We start from the raw sequence: 12,281 nt of genomic DNA, 5'->3' as shown, positions 1-12,281 counted from the left end.
CACTGAGGAGAAATGAAGAGGCTCCTCCGCCTCAGGCGTTGCATGTGTGTCTGTCCATGTGTGTGGGAGAGAGAAACCGGGTGCAAGAAGGGCCCAAGAATCCTGTAGTGGCCCCAGCAGAAGCCATCCACCATGGACTTGAAGCCCTGCAGGTAGTCCTTGTCCCACTTTTGGATGTGGGGCTCCTCCTCTGGGAACATGGGCATATACTTCCCTTGGTCGATGGCGAAATGGAAGAGCTCCTGCCAGTCAAAGAAGTACCTGTACAGGTAGTGAACTCGCTGCATGCCATTGGGAGAAGTGGCAATCCTGCTTCACCTGTACAGGATGTGTTGTGGGGGGGGCAGGGCAAGAAATCCAACTCAATGGTGTAATGTTGGAAAATGTCGACCACTTACAAACACCATCTCCAACTCCTCAAAAGGTTCCAACAGTCTCCAAAAAATCTTACGCATCACTTGGGAAGACAGGTGAACTAAAATCAGTGTACTGCAAGAAGCAAAGATCACCAGTGTTGAAGCAATGATTCTTCAACATCAACTTCGTTGGACTGGTCATGTTGTGCAGATGCCTGATTATTGTCTTCCAAAGCAACTACTCTATTCCAAACTTTAAAATGGAAAGTGTAATGCTGGTGATCAACAGAAAAGGTTTAAGGACCGTCTCAAGGCAAATCTAAAAAAAATTAGTATAAACACTGACAATTGGGAAACACTGGCCTGCGAGTCCTCCTGTTGGAGAACAGCCTTTACCAAAGGTGTCATGGGCTTTGAAGACAAACTCAGGACACAAGGGAGAAACGTGCTAAGAGGAAGGCACGCTTGGCAAATCCACACCGTGATCAACTCTAGCCCGGGAACCAATGTCCCCACTGTTTTTAAAACTTGGCAAAGGAGATTTGGGAGTCTGAGAAAAATAAGATAGTTGAAGTAAGGAGGCATGAGGTGAGGTTGGTGGAAATCCAATGGTGGGTCCTTATCATTGGTGACTCCTTATATTTGAAATGGTCTCCTGAGGTAGGTAGGCATGCCTGATTCTGCCTTATTTTAAAAGAGAAAAAAATTGCTTTATTTTGATACCAAAATAAGCCCAGTTGGTTGAAAAATAAGCATAACGAGCTTTTTTCTAAACTGATGCAAAAATTGCATTAGCCTAAATTGCATGAGGGGATGCGGGTGGCGCTGTGGTTTAAACCACTGACGCTAGGGTTTCTTGATCAGAAGGCTGGAGGTTCGAATCCCCGTGATGGGGTGTGCTCCCGTTGCTCAGTCCCAGCTCCTGCCAACCTAGAAGTCTGAAAGCACATCAAAAGTGCAAGTAGATAAATAGGTACCGCTCCGGTGGGAAGGTAAACGGAGTTTCCGTGTGTTGCTCTGGTTCGCCAGAAGCGGCTTATTCATGTTGACCACATGACCCAGAAAAACTGTCTGCAGACAAACGCCAGCTCCCTTGGCCAGTAAAGTGACATGAACGCCACAACCCAAGTCGTCTGCGACTGGACTTAACCTTTTTTACCTTTTGTAAATGGCATGAAAATAGGAATTTTCAAAAACTTATCCCGCACCAAATTTTGAACCAAAAAAATCTTAAAACATTAATTTGAGGTTATCTCATAGGTATCTCATGGCACCAGATGATTTGGCGTGGAATGACCCCAAACAGACTAGCCAAAATGTTTAGATATAAAAGTGAAACCATACTGGCCCGAATATAAGCCACACCCGAATATAAACCACACCTTTAAAATTCGGGGGCGGGGGGAGAAAAAATAGCAATACCCGAATATAAGTCGCTTCCTTCAAATTCTGCATGCACTCACACCCATAAATGGCAAATATAGAAGACAAGCCTGTGGGTATCATTCCCTGCACTCCTGGGCTGCTTCCGGGGGGGGGGCGTGCCACGTTGCCAGTAGCCCCCCGCCTTTCATTTTGATGGCTCAGGGGAGGCTTGGAAGGAGCGGGTGGGGTGCCTGCCATTGCCTCACACTCCTGGGCTGTTTTCTGGAGGGGGAGCCACACCCCTTTGACAGCAGCCTTCGCTCCTTCCCCATTTTTTTCAGTGGTTCATGGGAGGGTTCGGACAGGTGCCATTGTCATGCACCCCCAATGGCTCTCCTAAGCAGCTGTTTCAACAGTGATATCTTAAGGCAATGGTTCTCAACCTTCCTAATGCCGCGACCCTTTAATACAGTTCCTCATGTTGTGACCCCCAACAATAAAATTATTTTCGTTGATACTTCATAACTGTAATTTTGCTACTGTTATGAATCGTAATGTAAATATCTGATATGCAGGATGTATTTTCATTATTACAAATTGAACATAATTAAAGCATAGTGATTAATCGCAAAAACAATATGTAATTATATATTGTGAAATATTTATTTCTAACTACAAATAAATGAAATTTTGTCTTGAAGCATGGTGTAGCATGGGTAACAGTCTTAATATAACAGTAAACTACATTGCTACATTTTGCAACAGTATGTGTAAAAAGCCAACATCAGTGTGTAGGTTGAGATTGCTTCTTTATCACCAGATCAGAAATTCTCAGGGCCGTCTTTGCAAGAGCACAACGAAGATCATCTTCCACAACAAGTCTACTTCTCTATTTAGACTTGATAACCAACAAGCTGGAAAACCCTGTTTCACAAAGATATGTTGTTGGAAATGGAAGAAGAAGGCGCAACACAGTCTCAGAACAGGATATGACTGCAAACACTTGATCCATAATTTTGTAACTGGCATTGTAGAGAAATCAGTTCTCGCTGCATCACTGTTAATAAGTTCAATGAACTCCTCTTGTGCTGTCTCAGGAACATCTTCAACTTTGACTGTGAATGGGCTTCTGGCAAGTGCAAATGGGGTGTCAGGTAGATTTGGAAAGTACAATGAAATTTCATCTGCAAGCAAGTGCAAGTTTTCTTTCACAGAAATCCTTTTGTCTGGTTCAATGTCATGTTCCTCAAAGAAAGCAGATAAGGTAAGCAACATGTAAATTTTATTTTCATCCAATTTTTTTTTTGCCAAAGCTGAAGTTTCATTTGGAATGATCGGATCTTTTCAGACAAATCGAGGCATGTTGCATTTGGTCCTTGCAATGATAAATTTAACTCATTCAAGATGGCAAAGATGGCAACCAAGTAAGCTATTTTCTGCAGCTCACTTTTATTGCTGAAAAGTGCTTTGAACGGCAGTCTTGCTTTCTGATTTAAAAACGTTTTGAGTTCACTAGGAAGCTCAAAAACATGTTTTAAAACTTTTCCTCTAGACAACCATCTCACTTCAGTGTGAAATAGCAGAGCATTGTTCAGCGCATCCAACTCGTTGCACAGTTGTGAAAACATTGACTGTTTAAAGTGCTCGCCTTTACAAAATTGACAAAACTTATGACGCTTTTCATTACTTCTTGTAACTCTTGCGGCAGCATCTTTGTTGCTAATATTTGCCGATGAATCATACAGTGAGTTCCGGTGACTTTTGGTGACTCAGTACCAAACGTTGAAATCCAGATCGACATCCTAGCATAGCTGGAGCACTATCTGTGCAAACACCACAAACCTTTTCCCAGGAGATCTTATGCTCTTTCAGAAATAAACCAGCTGTTTCAAATACATCATGTGCAGTAGTTGTCATTTCAAGAGGTTTGCAAAAAAGAAACTCATCTTTAAAGTCACCATCATTATATCATTAATATACCTCATGTAAACCAGTAACTGTGAACAGTTTGCAATGTCTGTAGATTCATCAAGCTGGATACTAAATATTGGAAGTGGAGCAGATTCAATTTCCTGGATTACCTGATCAAGAATATCAGCAGACATGTCATCTATAATTCTGCGGACAGTGTCATTAGATAAGGAAATTGTACTCAATTTCATAACAAATTCATCTCCAGTCATAACTCGAACAATGTGAAGTTTCATAGCTCTGGCGATTCTAAGTGCCACCAAATATGAAGCTTCAACAGCTGCTACGTTTTGTTTGTGGTACTTGCCACCAGTGGCAAGTCTGGACTGTGGAACTGAAAAGCTGTAACATTGTGATGTCTAACGTGTTTTTCATTCCAGGTCGAGAAGCCCAGCTGATGCAATGTGGCTGTTATGTTTATGTCAACAAACAGCGTGCGACCATCCAGAAGAATGAAAGCGACATTATAAATTACTTGTTCTTACTATGTTGTAATGTATGGGTCTTCCAGATTGTTGATGTCTGACACAAAGATGGTCAGGTGTACCAGTGCTCAAGACAAAGGAAAAGGGGGAGGCAATACTGAGTCTACTGCTGTTGCTGAAAGTGAGGTGAGTCCCATTGATACAGTGAAGGATGTGCACCTGATGTGCAGATCTGAGACAGCTACCACCAGGTATGCTCAGGAGTTTGCTAACACAGCTGTTGCAGATTTAGCTGTGGCTAGTGGCTCGACACAGGTCTTAGAACCAGAAGTATTGAAAGGGGTACAGGGTTTGTCCTCAAAGGGTGGGAAACCACACCCAAGGACTGTAAGGGTGAACACTGATTCCTCAGAGAGGAACAAGGCTAGGCTTTGAGTCCCAACAAAGCCAGGTGTGAAACTTATTGATAGTCAGGAGAGCTATGACACCAAGACTAGTCAGAAGTGCAAGATGGTAAGGCCCAAGGCTTATCCAGTAGCAGGTAGCTCCAAGGGTGGAACGGGGGATACAGGGATATACTGTGTGTATGACATCTGTATGTTTGTTGCAGTTACACCGATGACTACAACACGGCTCATGAATCAGGGAAGGATGTTGGGGATTCCTGCTCCGTGTCTGCAGTCATGGGATTGTTGTCTATCACATGACAGTGTATGTTTTCATTCCACAGGGTGGGAAGTGGCAGAGACAGGATGTTTTGGTATTACTGTATTCTGTGAAGTGGGACTATTATCCCTTGTTCTTTGTCTTTGCTGTCTGATGAGAAAGAAGAAGGAGCTAAAGCAGAATGCTTCGAGTGTATTATATGTAAATAAATGTAGATTAGCCAAAATGCTGTGCTACTGAGGTCTGTTATGCAAACTGCGAAGACTCTGCGGATCCCTGAGTGTGCTGATGTCTCCAAGGCATCAGTTGCTGTGATGTTCGGGTTGGAGAAAGCTTTTGAAGCTCCCAAACGCTCGACCAGGAGGGAGAGAACATGCCAGTCGGGCATGTGTCTCTGCCAGGGTCCTACATGAGAGTAGGATGCTCCTAACATTCATAAGGGATTTTATTTAGTTTAAGCTTGAATTTTGCTATAAGAAGCTGATGATCTGAGCCACAGTCAGTTCAAGGTCTTGTTTTTGCTGACAGTATCTAGCTTCTCCGTCTTTGGCTGCAGAGAATATAATCAATCTGATTTCAATGCTGCCCATCTGGTGATGTCCATGTGTAGAGCTGTCTCTTGTGTTGTTGGAAAAGTGTGCTTGTTCTCTTGACAGAACTCTATAGGCCTTTGCCCTGCTTCATTTTGAACTGCAAGACCAAACTTGCCAGTTATTCCTTTAATTTCTTGACCTCCTACTTTCATAGTTAACGTAGTTTCCAAGGTTACATTCAGGTGGTTACATAGTTATGAACGTTGTGTTTTTATTACAAAATCATATAGTATACATTCTCATAGGACTTCAACAATGTTATACCATTGGAGAAGGGAATTATGGTGCCTTTATTTAACAATGTCACTGAAACCTCATCTGTAACCACTTTCATTCCATTTATATCAGACTTCTCTAGTGCCACCCCCTTCCCCCTCTCTCTCCCAGGCATTGCCTGTGTCTGTCTGTGTGTGAGAGAAAAGTGGGGTGGAAGAAGGGCCCAAGGCAGCTCGCTTCGGTGACAGCTCATGGGCCTTAGCTTGCCAACCTCTGGATGAATCCATTTTGCATTACTTTCTATGGGAAAGCACACCTTGGTTTTAGAACGCTTTGGTTTTGGAACAGACTTACGGAACAGATTAAATTTGGGATCTAAGGTACTACTCTTCTAACCAATAACAACAACCACAACAACAATAAACAGTTTACATTTATACCCTAATTAAAGTAACCATCAACACCATTAATTATTTGGGGTGAGTGTGGGCTCAGCCCTCAAAGTCAGGTGGAAATTGGTCTTGCAGCAGGAAGCGGTATTCGTTCCAGCACTCAGAGCAGCAGCAATGTTCTCCCATGTCTAGTTTCATACAAAAGGGGAACAAACCCAGAATAAAACATAAGATTGTTTTTGATATGAATGACAGAAGCACAATAACACTGCTGCAATACAAATTAAAATCTCCGAGAATTGACTTCCGGGTTGGCGCCATTGTTTAATGGCGGATTCCCTCCGAGCTCCGGAGGGAATCGGCTCCGTAGCGTCTGGGTCTGGCCGCTGCGGCGAAGCGGGGACCCTTAAAATCACAGGCGCGGATGCCTGTGAACACAGAGACTCGGCGGGCACCATTTGCGCCCCCCCAATCCGCGCCGGAGCCTTTTTAAAGGCTTCGGAACGGAGGCAGGGTGAGGCGTGGTGCTGAGAGTACTCCCTCGCCTACGGAGTGAAGCCGCAAGCCATAGACAGAGAGCGCCAACTTCTTCCAAGACCGACTGGACTCTAAAATATAAACCCGTGAGTAATACGGAGATTGGAACGTTAAAAAACTTAATTCTGGATTTGGAACGAGCGGGAAGGGGCTAAAAAGGAAGTCACCCCCCCCCTCTTTGTAAACAATTTAAAGCAAAGGACTGGGCAACTAAGGTCGAGAGAACCTGTTTTTTAGTGAAAAGATCTTGATTTCACAGTTTTGACACTATAAGGATTTACTGGAGGATAAAAAGAATTTGGGGACTGAAATTTCACCCCCCCCCCGAGACCCGGGAACGTCCTAAGAGAAAGTCTGTTGCATGGAAGATTTTGACAGCTGTCAAGAGAGCTGCGAGTCAGCTAGTTGCCAGCTGGAAAAAGAGAACATTGTTTCTGCTGTTTTTGTTGTTTTATTTGAAAATAATGAGGGCTGATACAAATTAACTGGACTTTTGGTTTTGAGCTGAAAGGAATATTAAGGAACTAAAATCCCCCTAGAGGGGTAATAGGGATACTACATTACAAAAATGGCTGGAGTACGTAAATTTCAAGCAGAACTGGATAGAACACTCGCTCTCTTGGGAAACTTGAAAGATGAATACAATGTTATGTCTACAAAGATATCACTACTACACTGGACAGTGAACAACAGTTTTGAGCCTGATAAGGACTTGAAACAGGAAGCCTACTTAACTGAACAAGTAAATGAAACTGAAAGTGCAGAAATGATGGAGCAAGGTGCTGTCTTTGAAGAAAATGAAGGAGAAGCAGGAGATGTGCAGGAGTTAAAGGAGAGTTACAATATGAGGCCTGACATGATGATAAAAAAGGACAATAAAAATTGGATGTGGAAAGCCTGGTCTGAATGGGAGATTATAAATCTGCGGAAGGTGAAAGCTGGAGCCTTGGGGACATCTGGATCTGCAAGAAATTTGAAACAAGAGTTGGAGCCCCCCATAGGCTTTGCGTTCAAGTATGGAAGACTGGCTGGAAGCAACAAGGATTTTGCTGGGCCGGAGCCCCTCCGAGACTTGGGGTTTAACATTAAGGACCATCAAAGAGACCGGCAGAAAGGAACTGAGAGAGATAAAAGGGCCTCGGACGTGAGGTCTCCAGGCTAAATAAATAACATAAAGACTGATGGACATTGGTTGGGGACTGGAACCGGGAAAAAGGGCGGGCGGAGGTTGGGAATCCAAAGGGTACATAAGGATAATTTGTTTTTCTTTTCATTTTTAATTAGTGGTAAGGAAATTGGGTAAATCGTGGAAGGGAAATTTTGGTCGACTTTAGGGAAAAGGTTTAAGAACAATTAATGAGGTATAAGTATTGATGTGTGTTTTTAATAAGGTAAAATTGGTTTCTTCTTTTTTAAATTAATTGAAAATAAGATTGTAAAAAATAAATGGAGGAAATGGAAAAAAGAAGCAAAGTAAAATAATGGTATGTTAGAATAAATGTATAAATTAAGGTAAAGAAATAAGTTAAGGACTTGCTGAACTGATAATTTAAATTGGAATACAAGAAGGGGAGGTGTGAGGAGGTCTGAGAAATAAGGTTAAGAACAATAAGTATGAATAATTTTATGTGTTTTTTTCTATTTTTTCTTTTTTTGTTGTTTAATTTTGTTATGTATTTTTGTATCTTTCTTTTGTTTTGTTTATTTTTTTGCTCTTGTTTAATTCTTGAAAATGCTAATAAATATTTAATAAAAATAAAAAAAAATCTCCGAGAATTACTACACAGCAATTGCTATTGTTTGTCTCCACTGTGAGTTCTTTGATGGGAAGTGAGAGATGTGTTGTGACGGAAGCTCCTTCCACATTCCAAGCACTGATAGGGTTTTGCCCCTGTATGAATTCTTTGATGGGAAGTGAGAGATGCGTTGTGACTGAAGCTCCTTCCACATTCCAGGCACTGATAGGGTTTCTCTCCGGTATGAATTCTTTGATGGGAAGTGAGACTACTCTTCTGATTGAAGCTCTTTCCACATTCCAAGCACTGATAGGGTTTCTCCCCTGTATGAATTCTTTGATGGGATGTGAGAGAGGCACTGTGACTGAAGCTTCTTCCACATTCCAGGCACTGATAGGGTTTCTCCCCTGTATGAATTCTTTGATGAGAAGTGAGAGATACGTTGTGACTGAAGTTCTTTCCACATTCCAAGCACTGATAGGGTTTCTCACCTTTATGAATTCTTTGATGAGAAGTGAGACTGCTCTTCTGATTGAAGGTCTTTCCACATTCCAAGCACTGATAGGGTTTCTCCCCTGTATGAATTCGTTGATGGGAAGTGAGATGGCTACTGTGTCTGAAGTTCTTTCCACATTCCAAGCACTGATAGGGTTTCTCCCCTGTATGAATTCTTTGATGGGAAGTGAGATCTGAGCTCTTTCTGAAAGTCTTCCCACACTGCAAGCACTGAAAAGGTTTCTCCCCTGTATGAATTCTTTGATGGGAAGAAAGACTGGCTTTGTGACTGAAGCTCTTTCCACATTCTAAGCACTGATAGGGTTTATTCCCAATTGGACTTCTTTGATGAGGAGTGATCTGGGAGCTCTCACTAAAGTTCTTTTCACACTCTGAGTATTTATATGGCTTCTCTACGGTGTGGATTCCTTCTTGGTCCCCCTTGTTATTAATTTCCAATTCATCACCAACTGCAATAAAAAAAACTAATTATTTTTTAAATCTTAATATTTTATTGAAATGAGTTTTGATTATTGAACAGTGCTAATGAATGGTTGTGAAAGAGGAAGAACTGAAGGGAATTAGATGGGAATTCTTACTATGGAGTTCACTGCCTTTGTTGGCTAGTATTAGCTGACATTATTATGAGAACCTGAGATTCAATTAATTTTGTTTGGCCCAATTACGAAATCTTCTCTGTCTCCATTGTCAGTTATCTCTTTGGTCAACCAAAATCAACAGAAGCAAAAACACAAATCTGGCAGAAGCTACTTCAACCTCCCTACCCACTCTGAAGGATATTCACAGACAACACTGCCAATCGCCCTCCATTCCAAGTGATTTCTGGGGGCGTTAGATTTCCAGGTGGTGTAGGTAGTGCTACTGAGTTCCATCCAAACCTTGCAGATTCATCACAAGGAGAGAGATATGGAATTTCAAAACAGATATGATGATCATCAGAGAGCCTTACCCAGAGAATCCAGGAGTCCACGATTCTCTTCCATCACCTCCTCATGCAGAGCTCTCTGGTCAGGATCCAGCAACGCCCACTCCTTGCCCGTGAAATGAACAGCAACATCCTCAAAGCACACCAGACCCTTTAAAAAAAAGGGAAATGTCCTTCTCTTAGACATCATAAAGATGATCTACCACACGTTGCTCCGTTGTTTTCTACTTGTTAATTGTTGTGTTGTTTTAATGGAATTGTTTGGTCCACATGGTATGAATGCTTATTTTAACATCTCACTGGAATTACTTTATTATTTTAATGATGAGTTTTTGTGTAAATGGATGCAACGCCACATTTTGTTCTTTCAAGAATTCTGGCTCCTTCACCCCTCAACCTCTCTCCCTATCTAATATATGAGAAAGTCAAAGTACATAAAGGCTTCCTAGGGCATATAGTCAGAAAGTCTATATCTAAAATATGGGAGAAAGACCTAGAACCGAAAACTCCTTGGTGGGCATCCCCGGCAGAAATTGTCGCAGTGAAAAAAGTAAATATGAAAGAAAATTGGGCTACTTATAAAACTGTATTAAAGGAAGAAAATGGAGAATTGGAATTAAAGGATTATACAGAAATTAAAGCTCATATTAGTGATTGGTTCCAATATATTCAAATTAAGTATAGATTAGCAAAAGGCAAGAAGATAGGATTTGAAAAAGAAATATCAAAATTCGATAAATACTTAATACAAGAAAAAAAAACTAAATTATATAATCTGATCTTAGAGTGGGAAACAAAGGATGAAGTGGTTAAAGCAGCCATGATTAAATGGGCACAAGATATTGGGAAAAATATTATGCTCGAACAATGGGAAAAATTATGGAAAGAAGATATGAAATTTACTATGTGTTATATATTGAAAGAAAATTACCTTAAAATACAACATAGATGGTATTTTAACACCTGAAAGAATAGCAAAAATGAATAAAAATTGTAACAATATCTGCTGGCGATGCAACACTGGAAAAGGTACTATGGTGCATATATGGTGGAATTGTTTAAACATCAGACAATATACAATGAAATGAAAAAAATGTTCAGATGTTCATTTAGGAAAACATCAGAAGGTTTTCTATTGGGAATAGTACCAGGAAGTCTAAAGGAAGAAGACATTATATTTATATGCAACAGTAGCCGCAAGGCTATTGATTGCGAAAAATTGGAAAAGTGGTATTATACCGACATAGTGGCTTGCCAAATTATTGGAGTATTACAATATATCCAAAACAATGGGAGAAATTGGAAGGATCTCAAAAGAGAAGATAGACAAGGACTGGAAAGTGTTTAAAGGATACTTGCAAAACTATGTTGAAAAATCAGAACTATTAGAATAAACAAGTTCCGTTATAAATACTGAAATAATAAGATGGATAACAATGTGTAACAGAAAAAGAAGCAGAAAATTGGTTTGAAAGTGTGTGAAAGAAGGTAATAGAAGTGGAAAGAAATTGCAGTTGAGTAGATTGGAAGTTCAACACAAGAGTGGGGTGAGGGGTAAGGGATGGTGGTGGGAAAAAGAAGTATCTGTGGGATTGTGTGTGGGTATGTATGAATATTTTTAAGGACTGTATGAATATTTTTAAGGATTGTATGAAATGTATGTTTGTATATTCATAACATGTGTGTATTAATGCTGAATTATTCTAACAATAAAAATTTATTTATTTAAAAACCTCTCTCCCTACAAGTTTCCTGCCCCCTACCTGATCTGCTTCCATAGCTGCTGCTTCCCCTTCGCTACCATGAAAAGTTGGATGAGGAGGTCTTGCTGGCATCATCCTGTCACCTGCCAGAGACAAAGGGAAGTGGGAAGCCATGAATGCCTACTTTTCTCCGACGTTCAGGAGTGCACCTCGAACTACAGATGGACCTGTGAAGAAGTCTACCCTACTGAGTGCCTTTTGACATTCATACACCTTTCATCTGTTAGTTGCGTAAAAATACCTCCTCTGGGCTCTTGGCCCCAACAGCCTCCCCACAAAAGAGGAAAAGAACCCAAGATTAATTTCCGAATCTGCAGGATGTGACCAAGGAGAGAAATAACTCCCTCCTTACCTAGTGGTCTCTCCCTGGTGTCCATCGGAGTCCTCTTTGCCTCAGAGGAATCAGGACCCATTTCTGTCAACAGATCTTTAACCTGAAAGAGCAACAAAGATTCAAACCAAAATGGGAAGGGGGATTAGAAAACAATGGCAGAGGCAAACACTTTAGGGCAGGTATAGGCAAACTCCGGCCCTCCAGATGTTTGGGACTACAATTCCCATCATCCCTAGCTAACAGGACCAATGGTCAGGGATGATGGGAATTGTAGTCCCAAACATCTGGAGGGCCGGAGTTTGCCTATGCCTGGTTAAACCACAGAGCCTAGGACTTGCCGATCAGAAGGTCGGCGGTTCGAATCCCCACGATGGTGTGAGCTCCTGTTGCTCGGTCCCTAGGACTTGCTGATCAGAAGGTCGGCGGTTCGAATCCCCGCGATGGGGTGAGCTCCCGTTGCTCGGTCCCTGCTCCTGCCAACCTAGC

The 12,281-nt window shown here is 41.6% G+C and overlaps 2 protein-coding genes across 6 annotated transcripts in view; both read right to left on the bottom strand.

Annotated features, from left to right (window-relative positions):
- The window catches only part of LOC128409351 (zinc finger protein 883-like), a 61,932-nt gene that overhangs the window by 18,315 nt on the left and 31,336 nt on the right, over positions 1 to 12,281 (bottom strand). The window lies entirely within an intron of this gene.
- Positions 1 to 12,281, bottom strand: part of LOC128409343 (zinc finger protein 501-like) — a 47,927-nt gene that overhangs the window by 7,552 nt on the left and 28,094 nt on the right. For 2 of the 4 annotated variants that reach the window (XM_053379709.1, XM_053379705.1), the window contains one exon: positions 8,302 to 9,222. In XM_053379709.1, the coding sequence (XP_053235684.1) occupies positions 8,315 to 9,222 (908 nt within the window). In that variant the 3' untranslated portion in view covers positions 8,302 to 8,314. Of the gene's footprint in view, positions 1 to 8,301; positions 9,223 to 9,722; positions 9,850 to 11,461; positions 11,545 to 11,813; positions 11,896 to 12,281 lie in introns of those variants that run through there. The other 2 variants (XM_053379710.1, XM_053379707.1) reach the window with 2 other exon arrangements.

The sequence above is a fragment of the Podarcis raffonei genome, chromosome 2 (genome assembly GCF_027172205.1).
Source record: "Podarcis raffonei isolate rPodRaf1 chromosome 2, rPodRaf1.pri, whole genome shotgun sequence".
Classification (NCBI taxonomy): Eukaryota; Metazoa; Chordata; class Lepidosauria; order Squamata; family Lacertidae; genus Podarcis; species Podarcis raffonei.
Note: the sequence above shows the minus strand (reverse complement) of the source record. Positions and strands in the feature narration are given on the sequence as shown.